Source organism: Antedon bifida, chromosome 2 (assembly GCF_963402885.1).
Source record: "Antedon bifida chromosome 2, ecAntBifi1.1, whole genome shotgun sequence".
NCBI lineage: Eukaryota > Metazoa > Echinodermata > Crinoidea > Comatulida > Antedonidae > Antedon > Antedon bifida.
In genome coordinates, this window is record NC_136227.1 from 18,329,933 (window position 1) to 18,350,887 (window position 20,955).

A 20,955-nucleotide genomic window follows, 5' to 3' on the forward strand; every position below is an offset into this window, starting at 1 on the left:
TGGTGAATGTAAACAACTCAATCAGTATATAATAGTTTGATGAAGTGGTTCGTTTGAGCCAACATAAGACAATAAGTAGATGTGCAATTAGCCTATAGAATCCACAATACGGTTTATCATACATACCTGTTTCATGTTATTTTAATTATTTTATAATTGTGTTTAAAAAGAATGTTTCATTTTAGTTGTTTTTTGCATTCCTCTATTGGTCAACAGTAGTCAATATAGAACTGAAAGAAATTGACCTTGGACCACTAACGAACTCTGAAATGTCTACACTAGCTTTCACCACTTAAGATGTCTGGATGTCTGCAAAGCTTTGTCCAATTGATCCCTTTTAAAGTTCTGTGTAGCAAATCTATCTGAACGGTATACATAACTTTGAGCGCTACGCATCTTTCAGGAAGGTCTTCAGTAACTTTGACCACCAAATATCTTTTTGGTGGTCTTCAGTAACTGTGATTACTAAAGATCTTTTTTGGTGGTCTTCATTAACTGTGACTACTAAAGATCTTTTTTGGTGGTCTTCAGTAACTGTGACTACTGAAGATCTTTTTTGATGGTCTTCAGTATCTGTGACTACTAAAGATCTTTTTTGGTGGTCTTAACTAACTGTGACTACTAAAGATCTTTTTTGGTGGTCTTCAGTAACTGTGACTACTAAAGATCTTTTTTGGTGGTCTTCAGTAACTGTGACTACTAAAGATCTTTTTTGGTGGTCTTCAGTAACTGTGACTACTAAAGATCTTTTTTGGTGGTCTTCAGTAACTGTGACTACTAAAGATCTTTTTTGGTGGTCTTCAGTAACTGTGACTACTAAAGATCTTTTTTGGTGGTCTTCAGTAACTGTGACTACTAAAGATCTTTTTTGGTGGTCTTCAGTAACTGTGACTACTAAAGATCTTTTTTGGTGGTCTTAACTAACTGTGACTACTAAAGATCTTTTTTGGTGGTCTTCAGTAACTGTGACTACTAAAGATCTTTTTTGGTGGTCTTAACTAACTGTGACTACTAAAGATCTTTTTTGGTGGTCTTCAGTAACTGTGACTACTAAAGATCTTTTTTGGTGGTCTTCAGTAACTGTGACTACTAAAGATCTTTTTTGGTGGTCTTCAGTAACTGTGACTACTAAAGATCTTTTTTGGTGGTCTTAACTAACTGTGACTACTAAAGATCTTTTTTGGTGGTCTTCAGTAACTGTGACTACTAAAGATCTTGTTTGGTGGTCTTCAGTAACTGTGACTACTAAAAATCTTTTTTGGTGGTCTTCAGTAACTGTGACTACTAAAGATCTTTTTTGGTGGTCTTCAGTAACTGTGACTACTAAAGATCTTTTTTGGTGGTCTTCAGTAACTGTGACTACTAAAGATCTTTTTTGGTGGTCTTCAGTAACTGTGACTACTGAAGATCTGTCTGTAAGTTCTATAGTAACTTTGTTTTGGCCATATATAAATAATAAAATTATAAAACAGAAGCTAAATCTAGAGATGTCTGAATTGAAGGGTTTTAGTTGTGTAATACCGTAAAACCTCGTAAACTAGCTTACTTGGATTCTTTTCGATGTTTTACGGTATATTAACATTGAAGTGGAAGTTATGTACACCTAAAATTTGTTACTTTTTAATAATTAAAGCAAGAGTAGATTACGTTAAATGTGTTATATTTTGACCAAAATATATAATATATAATATATAAAGTATTATGCATTGATATTCCAATAAATGTAGATAATTTAATACTTCGAGTAATGAATATTCAGATTTTATTTTATTATTTTTTGTTAAAATACAGTAGTTGATTATTTTATGGAAATATTTGGTGTATTTGCTTTCTGTCTTTGGAGTTTGTTGATCAAAAATAATTATGTGAAACCACCTATACAGAATTAGACATCTATGTGAACCAAAACATAATTAATTTGATAAAATAAACCGTTTTTAACAATAGCTAAGGAAAGGTATAAGGAAAAAGTTGTTTAGAAATTATAGTGTATTCAAGGTAAATTTTCATTCTGTTATTGGAATTTTATCTATTTTAATTAGTAGTAAGTAACAATATTAGTTTAATCATGATATTTTCTTGTAGCAGATAGTATTGGCAACAAAATTGTAACTCTTAAAATGTATACATTATACTGCAATGGAGAGAGCAGGGCGGTGATGGTCAAATATGGTTCGTGTAATTACATTTTTACTAAGATTATTAGTGAACCATTGTAAAGTGGAAATTATAATAGTATCATCGCTATTGTTAATATTCATATTTTTGTTGAGATTAAACTAAATTTGAATATAGTATCACCTTTCTCAAAGTATTCGTTTGTAGTGTGGTATTGATTTTTGCTTAGAAAGTATAATTATAGCATAATTGATTAACTGAAAATAATATTGATATTAAAGATCTTTTAAAAATTAAAACGTATTATTTTATGAATGAATTTTGATTACATCATCTATAATAAAGCCTATAACAGGTTCTGTTAGCGCATGCGTAACTGGTGCTGACCCACATACAAATTTATGTGAGTTGATATTGATAACCAGTCGGGCTTCATTAGGCATACCTCATTCCCGCCGTTTGTGTGTGGAAAACTTAGGGTAACACTTTTCCTACCAATTGTAGTGTGTACAGATGGATCGCAATGTCTGGAAATTAAATGGGTTTCATTTACAATCAATTGGCGTTAAGGAGCGGTGGTTCCTAACCAGTAAAGTGGTTGTAGCACGCGGTGTAATACCATTTCCTGGGTTTCCCTCGTTTATTCATTCATTCAATCTTTTATTTCGGAACAGAAAAATAACAATTACAAAACACAATTTAAAAGTGATTGAGTTCAGTATGACCCGCTCTCATCTCAGGATACACTGTTTCATCTGGAGAGCATCTTTGACACTTATTAGACAAACATTATCTACTAACGAAAGTCTACACTGGTACGTAAATTAATAGCCTGCTGGTTTTCCTCCCTTCCTATCATCACAATAAGCAGTTAGATAGTTGTTGGATTTCCTCTTAATTCCTTGTACAACACTCGAACTAGAGGATTGCTTTACTTCGTGTAGTCTTGATTCCAGACCATAGAGTATTTCCTGTGGAAAAAGTTGTAATCGACATTCATATTTAAGATAGATAGATCTGTAATCCCTAATAACGGTTCAAACGTCCCCAATTACCTTTTCCTAACACCGTAATTATTTGCTACCGTTTAAAACATAGTGATGAATCATTGATGCGTTTGTTAAAGTAACCTCCATTTCTTGTATTTTGAAGTTGCAAGAGGGGTAATTTACTGTCTCGCTGAATTGGCGGCCTAGTTCATACAGGAAGAGTCACTTTTAAACCACGAGGAACTGTCACAACTCAGAGATGTTGTTATAAATAAATAGGGGGTGTCCGAAAAAATGGGTTCAAGTTTTTATTCTCTTATTTTTGTATTTATATAATGTTTATTAATTATAATTTTTTTGTAATATCACGAACTTGTGTAAAAACAATCGATGTTGATTAACCGATTTGTGCTGTATACTTCAGTCTCGTGAATAAATATAGTTTATATATATAAACCTAACATTAATAATATTATAATGCACTGATATCTAGTTTAAGAATTACCGCATTTACCTTGCTGAATTCCTTCTCGTATGCAATGTAGGTCGGCACCAGTTGGTGGTGGATTCTTGGTTCTTTTATTGCATTTTCAATGTTTTTGCCAAACCACAAGGTATTCATTGTCGCCTAAGATCGAAATCAAATATCAGAAGAGTTCTAAAACTAAAGGCAAAAAAACACACTACCAATAAACTCGGTGACAATCATATGTCAGCAAAACCGCAAACATATAATGTTTCTTATGTATATTTATATGTTTAAAGTCTCGATTTTTAAACATTTACCTTTTAAAAATGTAACTATTCACATTTTCTGATTTTTATATGGTACCCCAGTGGAAATAAGTCAGTACCTTGTTACGCCGACTTAACGGACCACCACCTCAACACAAGTGGCATCCCGACAGACTTACCCATAAGTAACGGACCACCACCACAACACAAGTGCCATCCTGACAGACTTAGCAATAAGTAACGGACCACCATCACAACACAAGTGGCATCCTGACAGACGTACCATTAAGTAACGGACCACCACAACACAAGTGGCATCCTGACAGACTTACCAATAAGTTCCATCCTGACAGACTTACCAATAAGTAACGGACCACCACAACAACACAAGTGGCATCCTGACAGACTTACCAATAAGTTCCATCCTGACAGACTTACCCATAAGTAACGAACCACCACAACACATATGGCAGTCTGACATACTTACCTATAAGTAATGGACCACCACCACAACACATGTGGCATCCTGACAGACTTACCAATAAGTAACGGACCACCACCACAACACAAGTGGCATCCTGACAGACTTACCAATAAATAACGGATCACCACCACAACACAAGTGGCATCCTGACAGACTTACCAATAAGTAAAGGACCACCACCACAACACAAGTGCCATCCTGACAGACTTACCAGTAAGTAACGGACCACCACCACAACACAAGTGGCATCCTGACAGACTTACCAATAAGTAACGGACCACCACCACAACACAAGTGGCATCCTTACAGACTTACCAATAAGTAACGGACCACCACCACAAAACAAGTGGCATCCTGACAGACTTACCAATAAGTAACGGACCACCACCACAACACAAGTGGCATCCTGACAGACTTACCAATAAGTAACGGACCACCACCACAACACATGTGGTATCCGGACAGACTTACCAATAAGTAACGGACCACCACCACAACACAAGTGGCATCCTGACAGACTTACCAATAAGTAACGGATCTCCACCACAACACAAGTGCCATCCTGACAGACTTACCAATAAGTAAAGGACCACCACCACAACACAAGTGCCATCCTGACAGACTTACCAATAAGTAACGGACCACCACCACAACACAAGTGGCATCCTGATAGATTTACCAATAAGTAACGGACCACCACCACAACACAAGTGGCATCCTGACAGACTTACCAATAAGTAACGGACCACCACCACAACACAAGTGGCATCCTGACAGACTTACCAATAAGTAACGGACCACCACCACAACACAAGTGGCATCCTGACAGACTTACCAATAAGTAATGGATCACCACCACAACACAAGTGGCATCCTGGCAGACTTACCAATATGTAACGGATCACCACCACAACACAAGTGGCATCCTGACAGACTTACCAATAAGTAACGGATCACCACCACACCATAAGTGGCATCCTGACAGACGTACCCATAAGTAACGGACCACCACTACAACACAAGTGGTATCCTGACAGACTTACCAATGAAGTTCCAGTAGTTATCCTTGTACCTCCCGACGCTCCTATTACCAAACGCACTTTTTCCTCCTCATCAATAAATATGGATGGGCACATAGATGACATAGGCCGTTTCCCAGGCTTGATAAAATTTGATGGTGAGGCAGGTACACCAAACGTGTTCCGTGTACCAGGTGTTGAAAAATCATCCATCTCGTTGTTGAATATGATTCCTGTCCGTGTCCCACGAACTTTAGAGCCAAAACTTTTAACAAACATATAGAAGCTATATAAGTAACTTGCAACAGACTTACCAATGAAGTTCGTGACAACTTTATGGCGGTATTAAAAGTAAAATAAAACACCAAATTCAAAAGGAAGATACATTTGTAAATATTATTGGAAACATGAACGTTACGAGAATAGTCAATATTGTCTATCGATGTGAAGAGATGGGGACAATTTTGTATATTATTTTGTTTATTCCAGCTTTATTGACTTTTTTTAAATTTTAAATAATTTTCCCTTAGCCACTTTTGGTGGTTTTATTTGCTTAAACTGATTTCTCTGTGTTGGATTAAAGCGAAGATTATGGATTAAGGGTACCGTTTTTGGTACCCTTGGTGTATTACTAAACATTTGAGGAAGCCAAATGGCCAATCAAAATTCAGTCAAGCGTTTAGGGGGCGGAATGTGATTCGAAACTAGAGGTAAACCCTTTGATCTGGGCGAGCTCAACGTCATGTTGTTAGATTGCCTTGTTTTTTAAGGTGACCTTCTTTCATGTTTAGTGTGGCTTTATTTGCGCAATTAAACTTATTTCTTTACCATGGCTACGTTTTGATTTTGTAAAATGTATTTGATGAACCAATACTGGCCGTTAGAGTGAGCGTTACTTTGTTTTAGTATTACTATTTGTATCAAAATCGTCTTACTGTGTGTTAATTGTACTCGTCACTGACACCGCCATGCCATCTTCATCCACAACAGATAGATGCGCCGTCCCGAAATCTTCATCATTTGCAAATAAAGGTCCATAGTATGACGTGTTGTGCGTGTAGTATGTTATCTTACTTTCCAACTCTTTTGCATATATGTCTGAAGTCATATTCTTAACGAGCTAAAATTAGAAAGATTATAAATTTATTGTTTTTTTACTATAAGACTAATCTAAAAAAGGAAGTTAAAGTTAGTGAAATGTAGAAATCATCTATATTTCATTATTTTGACAACGTCTATAAGCCAGTTTAATTTGAGGCGTTTTTTTATATACAATAATTAGTCAGTCTTTTGCATATATGTCTGAAGTCATATTCTTAACGAGCTAAAATTAGAAAGATTATAAATTTATTGTTTTTTTACTATAAGACTAATCTAAAAAAGGAAGTTAAAGTTATTGAAATGTAGAAATCATCTATATTTCATTATTTTGACAACGTCTATAAGCCAGTTTAATTTGAGGCGTTTTTTATATACAATAATTAGTCAGTCATTAAAAAATAAAAGCAGACTAGGCTACAACATCGCCAACGATACAAGACCACCCAAGATAGTACTTCTAGCAAAAACGGGGGATTAAAAGTACGGTATGAATACCGTATTCTGAGGATATATTTATGCAGCAGAAACTAAATTTCAATATATACCTCGACAACGTCAACATAATCCTCATCTCCAAGTGCTGATCGCTTAGCGTATGCAAATTTAAATGCTTCTACAATGCGATGATATATTTCCACCTTATCTTCCAAACTGTCTTCATTAAAGTTGTATTCTAGAATATGAAAACGTTAATTAGCTGTATAAAACCATGGACTAAAGAATATTCTTTCATTCATAATATTCCTCCAAAATCAATACAAATAAAATCAACCTTTTGCATAATATTGAAATCTGGAATCTCTAATTCAATTTATTTAAAAAGAAATAACATGTGTGTGAATTGGACCAATGTATTCTATCAACAGGATGCTGAGCTCATGAGATCAAGGGTTTATCTGTGGCTGCGGCAAAATCATTTCTGCACTCCATAGTACACAGTACTGTTTGAATTCGTATTAGCAAACTAGTTTGACAGAAAAATGTGCCCAAATATGATAATGTCATAACGTCATCATGTCCAATGGGTATATCAAATTTTTTTGTTTTATTGTGTACACAGAGCCTAACACAATCATATTTATTAACAATAACGTTATAATACTTAATCCATCTGAGCTAAAAGAACAAACTTTAATAGACATATTGAACGTTGACAGCTACTTTGAACATAAAAAGAAAACACAGCCTCTGCCAATATGCGCAGACGAATTCGAAGCTAAAAGAAACTGAAATTGTATTAGGTTTTAAAAGTACTACTACATTAATGTTCTGCACCACGTAGGCCTACTTATATTACCTTGAATGTTTTAACATACAATGTTACTATAGTTAGCGTTTTAAATGTTAATATTCTCCTCACAAACCTAAAGAACTTGTTAAATATTGCAACATATAATAGCAGACCTACTCATTTTATGTTACTTGAACCGAACCCAACCCTCTAATCTATCATAATCTCATACATTATTCATGATTACTACCTTAACGAGTTGTTAGTTAAGAAATACGTACAAAAAAACGTCACAGTGGCATTTGTCTGATCCATAAGGTGACATTCTCTGTTCAATGAATAATATGAGTGATATTTTATTCCAATTTAAACATAAATGAAAACTAATAATAATATAATAAGAATAATACGATGAAATATGATATCATAAAATGTAAGATATTCAAATTTCTGTAGCATGTAACTATACACTGTAGGCCGTATTATTATTATTTACAAAACACAATATAGCATTAAAAATTGTGTTTTTTAATAAATTCTTAATAATTCTCTATATCATAAATAAATACAAATTTATGTAATTCCTAAACATTTAACAGTCACCACCGATTTTAAGCGTACCATATTGAATGTGTGTTGGTAGCTATTTGAACATATTTCTATTTGCTAGAGACCCAAGAAGTGGTCAGATAATTATTGTTTACAATGATGGTCAACATTTGATTGTGTGGTGATTATATACAATAGATCCATTCCCAAGTAGAATGGATCCCACAATAATTACCTCCGCCAAGGAGGTTATGTTTTCACCCCTGTATGTTTGTGTGTGTGTTTGTGTGTGTGTGTCTGGAGGCCACAGTTTTTATCCGATTCTCACCAAATTTGGCAACAATGATCTATGCCCCAAAAGCTCGGACGAGTTCGAATTTGAGGGGAAAAGGTCATAGTTCAAGGTCACAACTAACAAAAAACTATTTTACTGCCTAGAGACCACAGTTTTTATCCGATTCTCACCAAACTTAGCCACAATGATCAATGACACATCATATAATTGTGGTTAAATTTTGAAGGGTCAGGGTCAAAGATCAAGGTCCACAAAAAAACTAAAAAAAAGGAAATAAAAAAATAATTTAAAAAAAAATCTCAGTGGGACTTGAACCAGCGATCTCAACTGTGAGAGGCTGGATACATAACCATTACACCACACTGTCATCCACAACTTTGTAGTGTGCAGTTAACATATTTACACTTAGAACTAATAAAAAAAATGTAAAAAAAAAATATTCAGGGGGCATTTTATGTAGGGAATTTTACAGTAGGCGGAGGTTTGTACTCTCGGAGTACCCTCTAGTTTAGTTTGTTTTTAAGTTCATTATATATCTATATTATAAGTGAGAGAGTTTGTACGTTTGTTTGTGTGTTTGTTTCTTTGTTCGTTATACAAATTGTTGTTGACTGCACGTAACCTTACATATGAGGTATCAAAATGACCGCAATTATATCGCGAAAGTTCTAAACTATATTTGAAAACCATCCGTCATCTAGGATCCAAGTTAGGGGCCAAAATGGCACACTTTTCCCCACTTTCGATGTTTGTTTATTATACAAATTCCTGTTTCTGCACGTAACCATATATGGGGTATCAAAAAGACCGCAATTGTACCGGAAAGGTTTTAAACTACATTTCGAAAAGTCCGAGGATTTGGTGGGACAGGGGGTGGGAAGGTAGGTTGTGGGAGTTAGGGTTGAGGGGATAGTGGGGATTTTGCTTAGGCTATGGGTAGTAGGTTATCAAATTGACCAGAATTGTGGTAGGAAGTGTTTTAATTATCCCTGGGAAGGGGGTGGGAGTTTGGGGTGGGGATGTAGGCCTATCACCATGACCGAAACTTTACTACATTTGAAAACTATCACTGAGGGATTATGGGTTGGGCATGATGGCTAATATAATTTGTACTGGAAACGTCTTAAGCACATCACCCAGTATCTGGGGTTTGTTGGGAGAGAGGAGGAAAGGTGGAAATACTGGCGTAATGAAGTAGGCCTATAACATGATTGGAATTGTACTAGGAAAAGTTACTACATTTTAACTGTCCAGGGGAGGAGTTAAGGTTTTTGTTGATTGTGACTGGGATGGTGAGAGGAGAAAGAGGGCTGGGGACCGCAGTATCAAAATTAGATATTTTAATTATCAGCCAATATGACACCTATTCATTTACACAGTTTACAACGTACTTAAACCAGGCCTCTCTTCAATTGAAATTTGTCCTGGAATTTGTTTTTAAAGTGTGGGGTGTTATTGAAAAGGGTGGAGGTTGGTGAGTATAGGGAGATACTGGCGTCGGGTGTTATGTACCTAAAAAGTTTTAAACTAATGTTGATACCCGCCCTGGCTAGTATAGATATATCATCTCTCATTTGTGCAAGTCCAGCGCATTAAAATAGAAAGTGGTAAATTCTTACTTTTTGTCGCGTGCAACGCGACTCTACAGCTTACTATGTCGGTCGGTTGGTCGGTAAACACTAATTTGAGCACGCGACTGCAGCCATGTATATGGCCTTGTTTTATTATCATCGAAAAATTTACAAATGCAAGTAAATTCAGCTGACCACAACAAAGTTCGTATATCGAGTTCAAGAAAGTTTGTACGGGCTTTAAATTTGAGGTTGATATCCAAGACATTAGTCTGACCTAATAAATACTTTTCATAATTTGGTTCTCATTTATATTTTGCACAATCACATCAGGTTCAGTGTTGAATTAATCCAACAAATTACACCTACAAAGATTATCTTTTATAATACATGGTCATTTCCATTTTAAATTATCCTGAACTTGCATAATGGCCTTAAAATAATAACTTCGGCCATCTAGTATTCACCATTTTTGCCGACCTAATTCGCCATACAAAGCAACATTTCTGGGCCTTTTGGAAGGTTACATCTTCTAAATTAGTGTGTAATATACTATACGATACATCAAGTCATATAGCAAGAATAGAAGACAACAGATGACCAAAAGATTGATAGAATGGCAGCCGAGAATAAGCAAAATAAGAAAAGGATAGCAAACACGAAGATGGAGGGACGACATCATATCTTATACAGGTACAACTTTGGTCAGGACAGCACGGAACAGACAGAAATGGCAAATGCATGAGGGCCACATCCGACAGGGGATGCTAAAGGTAAGGTAAGTATACGATACGATACGGCATACACTTACTACACATTCTCAAGCTACCGTAACTTACATCAATTGTCTGAGAAACATGCTGTATTGCTAAAAACCAAGAAGACAACAACATGGAAAAAATATCTAGTGACATTTGAGTTGAGTTACACTATTATATAAAAATAAATTCTTAAAGTCGTTTGTTTTTTTATGCAAGCCTTACTCTACCTGATCTGTTACTAGGATATCTCTATGGAGCAGATGTGTGTGGGATTTTGTAATAAATGTTGAAATTATCAATAAATTTGACATAAATTAAACCCTTTTTAAGATCTTATTTAATGTATATTTGTCATTTGAATCAAGATGTGGAAATATGGAATAACTGATGAAAAGAACATTATAAGCCTACATGAGTGACTCTGAATATATTCAAACGGTGGAGAAAATATATTGTTTATTATTTAATACGTTGGCCTAATTCATATGGTCCCGGTGAAGTTGGTAATAATGTCTGTAATAATACTTGTCTGTAATCTTTATTTTAAATATTTTATTTATCTTCCACTTCATTATTGGAGATAAGGTTAGTAAGATTCGCAAATTTCTTATGATAATCCTGATAAACTCTTTGATTTTGTATTATATTTAGTAACGAAAATAACAACATGTAAAAGTTAATATAGAAGGTAAAGGGAATAATATATTTAGCTTTTAAAAAACTATTTCCATAATTGCACTATAAAGTAAGTATGTAAGTACTTTATCAAACCCTTAGTGTGTAAGTACTTTATCAAACACTTTTTTGTTATCTTAAAAGCAATATGATTTGTAGATTGTTAGCTTTGTGTTATTAACCAATCTAATTTGACAAAGTTCAATTTGGTTTTGTTTAATAATCAGACTAGACGTATTTTTTAAAAATATAGTTTGTATCTGTGGACTTAGTTCCGAAACAACCAGATAAGAATGATCACAGAAATAAGTTTAATAAAATGAATGACCTTTCTGCCAAATTAGTTTTGGTTTGTAAAGCGATAGATATAGACCTACGGGTGGAGTGAACGTGACCTAATACAAATTTATTGTGGAAACGTCCTTCAAATATATTTAGTGCCAAGTTAAATATTTGATATTTGATTAAAATGTTTATATGATGTATAATAATTGGGTTAATCTGACTGAGTTGTCGATTTGGCTCCTCGAGAACGTACCAATAAGCATACTGTTTAATCACTAAATAAAAGTATGTTGCTCAGCATAATCACTCAAGTAAAAAAGAGAAGAAGATATGAGAATCAGCTGCCAAATGCAGTCGATATCTTTCAGGAATACTCAGGCTATGTATTAAAGTTATTCAGTTTATACACATAGAGTTTTCTCAAATAATAAATATAATACATAAAATAAACATTATACAGCGGGTTTCCGTTGTGTCTGAAACTTTAGCACTGGTTCCATCAGAAAAAAAAAATAGAATCAAACTTATGGACAGAGACAAACAAGGGTTGGGCTACAGGAGGCATACACAAGAGACAAAGTAAGACATATAATAAGGTAAAGTTAAAAGGAGTTTGAAAATGCTAAAGTTAAAAGTAAAATATTTATATTAATTTGTGCTTTGATAATTTTGTTTTTTTGTGTATTTTGATTTAAATATGATGAAACTTGATTAACAAAAGACTTGTGTAGCTAGCTGTAGCAAACAAACTTCCAAACAGAGAAATGTGTTTTGAAATCATATCATAAAACACTATATCCACCAGGAGTAAGCTAGATGATGGATGAGGTTTAATGATAATTAATTGATTGATTAATTTAGTACAATTGATTGCTCTAACCATCTAGAATATTTAGTATCAAAGCCATGACTGCTCCACTTGACGGTGGTGGTAAAGAAAACATTCGAAGTGACTTTTCTTTATTTGTCGTAGTGATGGTGATTGATATAGGTTTTCGTTCTTTACATGAGTAGTTATTCAAATCCTCTAAGTTGATAATTCCATCTGAAACAAATAAATACGAATTATTTATAACTTTGGTAAAATTTGGTGTTTTGCCACCTACGCGGTAAATCAATAACAGGCTGAACACGCGTAACATATATGTGGGATCTTGTTGAATGTTTCAAAAGTATCACACCATCTTCCATATATTATATTTCATCAAAAGATGAACTGGTGATGAACACTCAATTCTCAAGTGTCCGTGTTCAAATGCCTGGTCTGGTACGTAGCATATACAGGGGACCTGAATTGTTTTTGCCGTTTTCTGTTCCGTTTGTTTTTGATGGATTTTTTGTCAAAGAGCTATGGAAATGGCGCCTACAATAAATAAAAGCAAAATGAGTGAAAGTTTTTTCAGAGCCATTAAAACCTACAAATACGAGTTTATGGCACTGGTACCGGCAGCAATACCTCTATCATTAATATCTTTTACAATGTCTTCAGCTAATTCTCCTTTGTAAAATTCATCCCCTCCTTCGTTTGCAATCCTCTCGTACGTCCTTGCTAATTTCAATCGGTACATAGTATCTCCTTCCTCAAACAATCGTCCATCGGGGTGCACAAACACTTCACTGTAAAAAGAATGTCAAAATAGGAATTTATGGCAAATGCACATAAACTAAATAAATTAACAGTGATGATGAATACAATCATACAATGAACATCGAGATAGAACTAAGTTAATATAACACAGGATAGTAAAAACAAATACATTTAACACAAATAAACACTGAAAAGAACCGCAGTCATACAAATGAATGCTGAAAACAATCACATTATACCAATGAAAACAAATAACAAATAAAGCACGGAAATGAATCGATCGCACAAATGAACATGGAAAGAATCGGTCAAACAAAATGAACATGGAAAACAATCGGTCATATAAATGAAGATGTAAAGGAATCGGTCACACAAATGAGCATGGAAAGGAATCGGTCACACCAATGAACATGGAAAGGAACCGGTAATACAAAATGAACATGGAAAGGAACCGGTCACACAAATGAACCATAGAAAGGAATCCGTCACACAAATGAACATGAAAAGGAATCCGTAATACAAAATGAACATGGAAAGGAATCGGTCACACAAATGAACATGGAAAGGAATCCGTCAAACAAAATGAACATGGAAAAGAATCGGTCATATAAATAAACATGGAAAGGAATCGGTCACACAAATGAGCATGGAAAGAAATCGGTCACACAAATGAGCATGGAAAGGAATCGGTCAAATAAATGAACATTGAAAGGAATCGGTCACACCAATAAACATGGAAAGGACGATCACACAAATGAACAAGGAAAGGAATCGGTCATACAAATGAATATGGAAAGGAATCGGTCACACAAATGAACATATAAAGGAATCGGTCACACAAATGAACATGGAAAGGAATCGGTCACACAAATGAACATGGAAAGGACGGTCAAACAAAATGGACATGGAAAGGAATCGGTCACACAAATGAACATGGAAAGGAATCGGTCAAACAAAATGAACATGGAAAAGAATCGGTCACACAAATGAACATATAAAGGAATCGGTCACACAAATGAACATGGAAAGGAATAGGTAATACAAAATGAATATGGAAAGGAATCCGTCACACACATGAACATGGAAAGGAATCGGTTACACAAATGAACATGGAAAGGAATCGGTAATACAAAATGAATATGGAAAGGAATCCGTCACACAAATGAACATGGAAAGGAATCGGTTACACAAATGAACATAGAAAGGAATCCGTCATACAAATGAACATGGAAAGGAATCGGTTACACAAATAAATACAAAATGAAATAGCCACATTCAAATGAAAAAGTATTATTGATTAATTTTTAATTACATATAAAGATGATCTAAAAGGAAGTTAGACGAAAATGAAAAATACCACAAACTAACATCTGCAGTATAAATCAAAATTATTTATTGGTGTAAGCTGTAAATTTGTTAAGTTTTAGATTTCATTATGAAAAAAATTCCAAATATTAAAAACCATTAACATAAAAAAAAATGAAAAAAAAAAAACAAACAAAAAGCACACACACATACAAATATGATTCCGAAGTCGTGTTTCCACAAAATATCAGATATAAAAGTTTGTGTCCTACGAGCGCATCATCTAATTTCGAGTAGTAAGTGCACATTTTGTGTTGATTTTAAAGTCCGTTTTATTTAATTCTAGGCCTATAACTTAATTCATATTCATACTTTATCATTAAAATGTTTTAATCTGCCGACTGAAGATTATGCGCACCATAGATTAATATTCACACAGCACAAAGTGCAATATCCAGTATTGCGCTTTTATAATACTTAATCATCCCATTCGAATGATTATTAAGGCAGACAAGACCGTGCGGGGCACAGGGTATGGCTAGACCATAAAATCGCCCAAACAAAAAAAATTGCAAAATATTAAAACCATTGAAATAAAAAAAAATGTAAATAGAAAAAAAACACACACACAAACAAAACGATTCCAAATGGTTTGATACATTGTTGAACATGAAAACAACTTAACAATTCGTGTTTCCGCAGCAATGTGTTTTTCATTCGATTTATGTCCACTTCTTGATTTTATCTGTATCAAACAATGAATACACCACGAAAAACACGAAACGAAACATAGTTTGGTATTTTATACTTTCGTTAGTGTTTGCGCGCATCATCTAGCTAATTCACACAGCACAATTTTTCTTTAGCGTCTTTTATTTTCGTAAAGTCTGAACAGTAAAAAGTAAAGTTCCATATCCAGTATTGCTTTCATTTTTTAGCTTGCAAATATTTTAAAGTGAAGGGACAGTGTATAAAAAAATCAATGGCCATAAAACAGTTTGATTCCGAATTTGATTCTTGATACAATTTGTTTTTATTTGATAATTTGTCAAAGTACTTTTATCAGAGTGCGCTTTTATTATACATGCAAAGTATAGGCTTATAACCACATATTAAGGCAGAAAAGACCATGCACGGGTTACTGCTAGTTTTTTTTATTTGTACAGTATGTTCATTGCGTGTTACGTGTCTGGCTAGTACTTACCGAGATAATTTGGGGTCTAAGGTTATCTTGTATCAGTTTACAGGACTAATAGAGATAAGTCCTGATTGTTTGTAGACAAGCTTCGGTAAAATGGTTAATTATTGTAAAAGATACTAGGTCTACACTTTGTAAATTTGATAATTACAGATTAGGTCATTGAAAAAACCGATCTGTGGTATTGGTTTTCACTGTGAACTTTTTCCATTACAATAAAATTAACAAGATTTTGAAATAAACCAATGCTTTTTTCTTGTTGATGTCACAATAATAATTTCATCTTATGGCATGCTAAGTTGCCAACAACTACTACGGACCTGTAACATTTACTCTTCTATTAATACAATTATCAGTTGCCTTCTTACTGCTACTGTATACATACCTTAGGCTAGGATCTGCCTCTATGATATCTTTTTTGCCTCTGATAGCACTTGCAAGGGCCTTATTGACGGTGAAACCATTTCGAGCTAATTCAATATTGGGAACAAATAAATTCTTCCACGGCAGACGACCATGCTTCTTGTGTACAGTCCAATAGCCATTTACTTCACCAGGAACACCAATAGCTAAGCCACCTAAAATATTTGATTACAATTACGATATTTGATTATTATTTATATTTGTGTACATTTTTCGACTAAAAAGGATCGAAAATATGATAGGAATAATGAATGAATGAATCTGCAGAGCTTAGTTCACATAACTTAACAAAAAGTTGAATCTAAAGTTATTTAAATCATATAGATCTAGTTCAATTTAAAAATTCATATAAGAAATAAGAACAATTTATAATAACCATGGATTGTAGATAAGGAGCTTTATACGTATAATAAAAAGGTAATTTACGAAGATTATCGTTTTTAAATAAAACATGATGTTGTCAATGTTAAACTGAGCCTTACCATAAACTGAAGCATCTGTTGTATCGTTGACAAACATGTTTTGGTTTGCTTGTCCTGGCGCTTCTTCACGGAAGTCAAATGCGTACATTCTGTAAGACTGGTCTTCATTCTTCTTGTCTGCAATGATCATGAAACTACCACCCCCAATGCCAGCACTATGCGCATTGTGGAGTCCTACACATAACAGTGTTGAGATTGCTGCGTCAACTGCATTCCCCCCTTGTTTTAATATATCTCTATGTCAAAAAAAATAATAATTTACGTTAGTATAATATGTGTCCTCTGCAAGTACTATTAATTGGTGACGTTAAGCCTGTTCATTTTCTGGATACTTTAAAGAAACGATATTAGGTTCACAGTTTTTAATACTATGAAGAAAAAATTAAATACTGATAAAAAACATAAATAAAGAATAATAATAACACATTTTCAATTTTGGTAGAAAGAAGTTAAAGAGAAGAAAGAGAAATGTTATGAGTTTGTCATTTAGGCACATGCCATTTTTCCGGATAAATCAGTGAGCCGTCTCAAAATTCGATGACAGATTCTCGAGTATTATACATTTTTGAAATGGTCTTTACATGTAACACACACATTACACTATGTCACACACGCAGTGTATAAGAACATGTATGGTGCCACTACGATTTGATCGTTATGATCACGACTTACTTGCCTATCGTTGAGCACTGCGGATTGTCTGAAGCAACCGCAGCATATTTGTATTCGTATGATTCCCATTCACGTGAAAATAACGTTCCAATAATGACACCAGCAATCACTCCAAGACACAATAAGATAAGAACTGCAACTTGCCATTTATTTATTTCTTTTTTCCTAAGACAACAGCAAACCACATTCATTAATCACATTTTGTAAAACATCATAGATCCCAGATGAGAAAATAATTTCCTTATAATACAATTTCTATTCTAAACTACCGTACAGTATTTCTACATAGACAGTTTCTTTCCATCTGTGAGTTTGTTGTGTGATCAAAATGCCTCAACGATCGACGAGAGCAATTGATCGAAACGTCGAGGAGCTCAAGAGTTCTTTTCAGAATTACTGTACATTACAGTACTCCATTATACAAAATATTAGGCCTACTAGCTGACAAACTGACAATTCCCCAATTAAGCAAAATCAATTGACTGACCTCTCGTTTTCCGTTGCTGGAACAAAAATCTGGAATAGTTTGCTGAATTAAAGACTTTTTATTTCAATCATAGAGCAAAATAAGTAAGACTTATTTATTTCCACCATGTTTCAACCAATGTATGATTGTAAAGCGCTGCTGATCAGGGCCTATTCTAGGACAGTCACATATTATCATAGAAATGTGCGCTATATAATAAAACCAACTTTGGGTCCTCATGTAATATCATTTTTATAATTTATTTGATTTTGATGGTTCCGATACCTCAATCTCTTTCTTGTCATTGGATTTTGTATTGAACATTTTTTTTGTGTTAAAACATTAGTCTATCCGGGATATTTAATCGGAATTTAGCTGACTCACTCCATGCTGACTCACTCCACTTAAACGCTAGACGTGTTGTAGCTTATCGTATCAATATTTAACCTCGTGATTTTTATTTTTCATTTGTAAGCACATATGCACCGATGAAGGGCTAGTGTTGCCCGAAAACTCTGCTAACTTTTCTGGCTGTTTTAGGCTACTTATCGTTTTGATTTAGCTTTTCGCTTTTTTTTGTATCTCCATTGAGATCCAGCCACTGATACTCACAGTATTGTCATTTTTTCAGTAATTTGCCTTTGGATTTATATATATATATTATATTTGAAACGATAAGATGCGGAAATCTGTGAGAATGAAAACAAGTCGCCCCAACCGAGACTCGAACCCGGACTTTCTGCTTGATACAGCACTAGTCCCTCAATTGTACACACGCGCACCAGAGATCAAATTGATATGCCCTCATCTTTCAGTATTTTATTCACGAAGCGGGATCTCCAAAGAGAATTTTTTTATAATATATATAAACACATCAGGCATAGAACATTAATTCTAAACCGCCCGGTGATATACTGAAATTTAATTAATTAATTCATTTGAAACGATAAAGATGAGGAAATCTGTGAGAATGAGAAAAAGTCGCCCCAACCGCGATTCGAACATATCTACTTGATATGCAGCTGTCCTAACCATTAGACCACTGGAGCTTTAATGGTATTGTTCAAACTGTTCAATTAGATAGCGACTCTTTCACATTCTCGGCGGGGTACGGCGGAACAGCACTATATAATATATTAAATATTATATAATAATATATAATGTAATATATAATAATATATTAAATATAGGCCTAATATTATTATGATATATATTCAAAGTCATATACACAGACCTATATATATATGACTTTGAATATATATCATAATACATTTTTTTAGTTTTTTTTTGCTGGCGGGTAATGAATCACACAAGTCAGATTAGGGCTGCCGTTGACAAGTGATAATGTAAATAATTATTTTTGATTGTATACAAATTATTATTGTGCGGGCCGTGGTTATCTATTTTTCTACGTTAATATCCTTTTATTGTACAGTGTGTTGTTTCCTTTTTGGATTTATTTCTGTCTCATTTTCAGTTATGGCAAATGTATATTGTATATTTCTTTTATTCCTGTTCACCCAGGCAGCACTTGCCAGTTTTTATACTATGACGTTATCCAAATTCCTTCACTTGCACTGATGAAGGGCTAGTGTTGCCCGAAAGCTCTGCTAACTTTTCTGGCTGTTTACTTTATCGTTTTGATTTAGCTTTTCGCTTTTTTTGTATCTCCATTGAGATCCAGCCACTGATACCCACAGCATTGTCATTTGTTCAGTAATTTGATATTCAGGTTGAAAGTATCAGACCGTTAGGATAGAGTGCTCAATACCAAGGTAGAGCGTAAATAAATAAATAAAGTAACAGCAGAAAACTTGGTTACTTCATTATTTTAATCGCTACAAATCTGTTTCGTATGACCAGCATGTAGCTGGCCGCACTCTTCATGCGAAATATAAAACATAAGTGACACAGTTGTATCATAGGGCTTAATTGAAGTGAGTACAATAGCCTATTGTTTCAATTAGATAAACTATTTGGATCTGCAATTTTAGTAAGAACTTTTTCCAATGCAAGTAGAAATTAACTCGTACTTACGGTTCAGTGAGCATAGCTCTGGTTGACATATAATAATATACTTTCATATATACATAAATTACATCTTTTGTTAATATTTGAGTAAGGTTTGCATTTCTTTATAATTTTCCATTTAATTGAGTAATTTGTTTTAGAGTCTTTAAGTGTCCATATATATTTACTGAGTTCCGTTGCGTTTCTTAGTTTTTCGTTTCGGAATGAAGACGTATGGTTTCTGTATCTGGTTTTAAACTGGTTTTCAGTTAGTCCAACATATATATATATATATGTGTGTGTATTGTAATTATTCACTCTTTTTTTGTTGTTGTAATATACTGATTGCAATAAAGATTATTTGAATTTAAATCACTGACAACATGTGATGCAAGACATTGAAGTGGAATTTGATTAAAGAATAGCTGTTTGGATTTATGTGTTTATTTTTGGTTAAATCTTCACCTCCCAATATTGTACAAAAATAGTCGCAAAATAATATTTGTTTTAGGCCTATCCGTTTAAAATGTATATTTATATCATATACCATGTAATGTATTTTTATTATGCTTTTCAACTTTGTATATGATTTTAACCATATATTTAGCCTTTATTTGAATAAACCATAGGGCCTAATAACTTCCTCTTGGACTTTCTGTTGAGGCGGGCCATGTCACGAGTAAGCTTCAAGTATCGACATCATTCTCTATTTAAGGCCTAATAATATACCAATACAAATTTGTACAAATGGAAATAACCAAACTTACTTATTATTTCCGTCGCCAGTCTCGTTGTCTTTCCCCATGATCGGAGAACTATTTCTTTTGATCTATTGTCCCATGCAAAGTATATCCTTAAACACTAGGAACTGATTGTTAGTTGTTGAAGGTGTTCTGTTAATAAGTAAATTATATAACTAAGAGTAAACGTAGAATACTGTACATAATTTGGAACATGAAGGCGCCCTTACTGTTTTAATATTTATCATTTACGGCGTT

The 20,955-nt window shown here is 34.0% G+C and overlaps 1 protein-coding gene across 2 annotated transcripts; it reads right to left on the minus strand.

Moving 5' to 3' along the window:
• Window positions 1-1,509: 1,509 nt before the first annotated feature.
• Window positions 1,510-20,860, minus strand: LOC144835101 (glutathione hydrolase 1 proenzyme-like). Of its 2 annotated transcripts, none has more exons than XM_078690140.1 (11): window positions 20,725-20,860; window positions 17,482-17,646; window positions 16,810-17,045; window positions 16,290-16,482; window positions 13,270-13,430; window positions 12,694-12,858; window positions 6,992-7,119; window positions 6,281-6,465; window positions 5,370-5,610; window positions 3,622-3,735; window positions 1,510-3,089 (listed from the first exon to the last, which is right to left on the minus strand). In XM_078690140.1, the coding sequence occupies exons 1-11, from the start codon at window positions 20,760-20,762 to the stop codon at window positions 2,943-2,945; spliced, it is 1,773 nt and encodes a 590-aa protein (XP_078546266.1). In that variant the 5' UTR covers window positions 20,763-20,860; the 3' UTR covers window positions 1,510-2,942. The 2 variants fall into 2 exon arrangements, with proteins under 2 accessions (XP_078546266.1, XP_078546265.1); XM_078690139.1 differs by having other exon boundaries at window positions 3,613-3,735.
• Between the last annotated feature and the right edge of the window lie 95 nt (window positions 20,861-20,955).

Coding starts and splice junctions, on each gene's coding strand:
- LOC144835101 (XM_078690139.1), bottom strand. CDS start 20,762: ATGGGGAAAGACAACGAGACTGGCGACGGAAATAATAA. Junction 7,120..12,693: donor GATACTAAATATTCTAGATG/GTTAGAGCAATC, acceptor TTCATATTCTAG/AATACAACTTTAATGAAGAC. Junction 6,466..6,991: donor ATTATGTTGACGTTGTCGAG/GTATATATTGAA, acceptor TTCTAATTTTAG/CTCGTTAAGAATATGACTTC.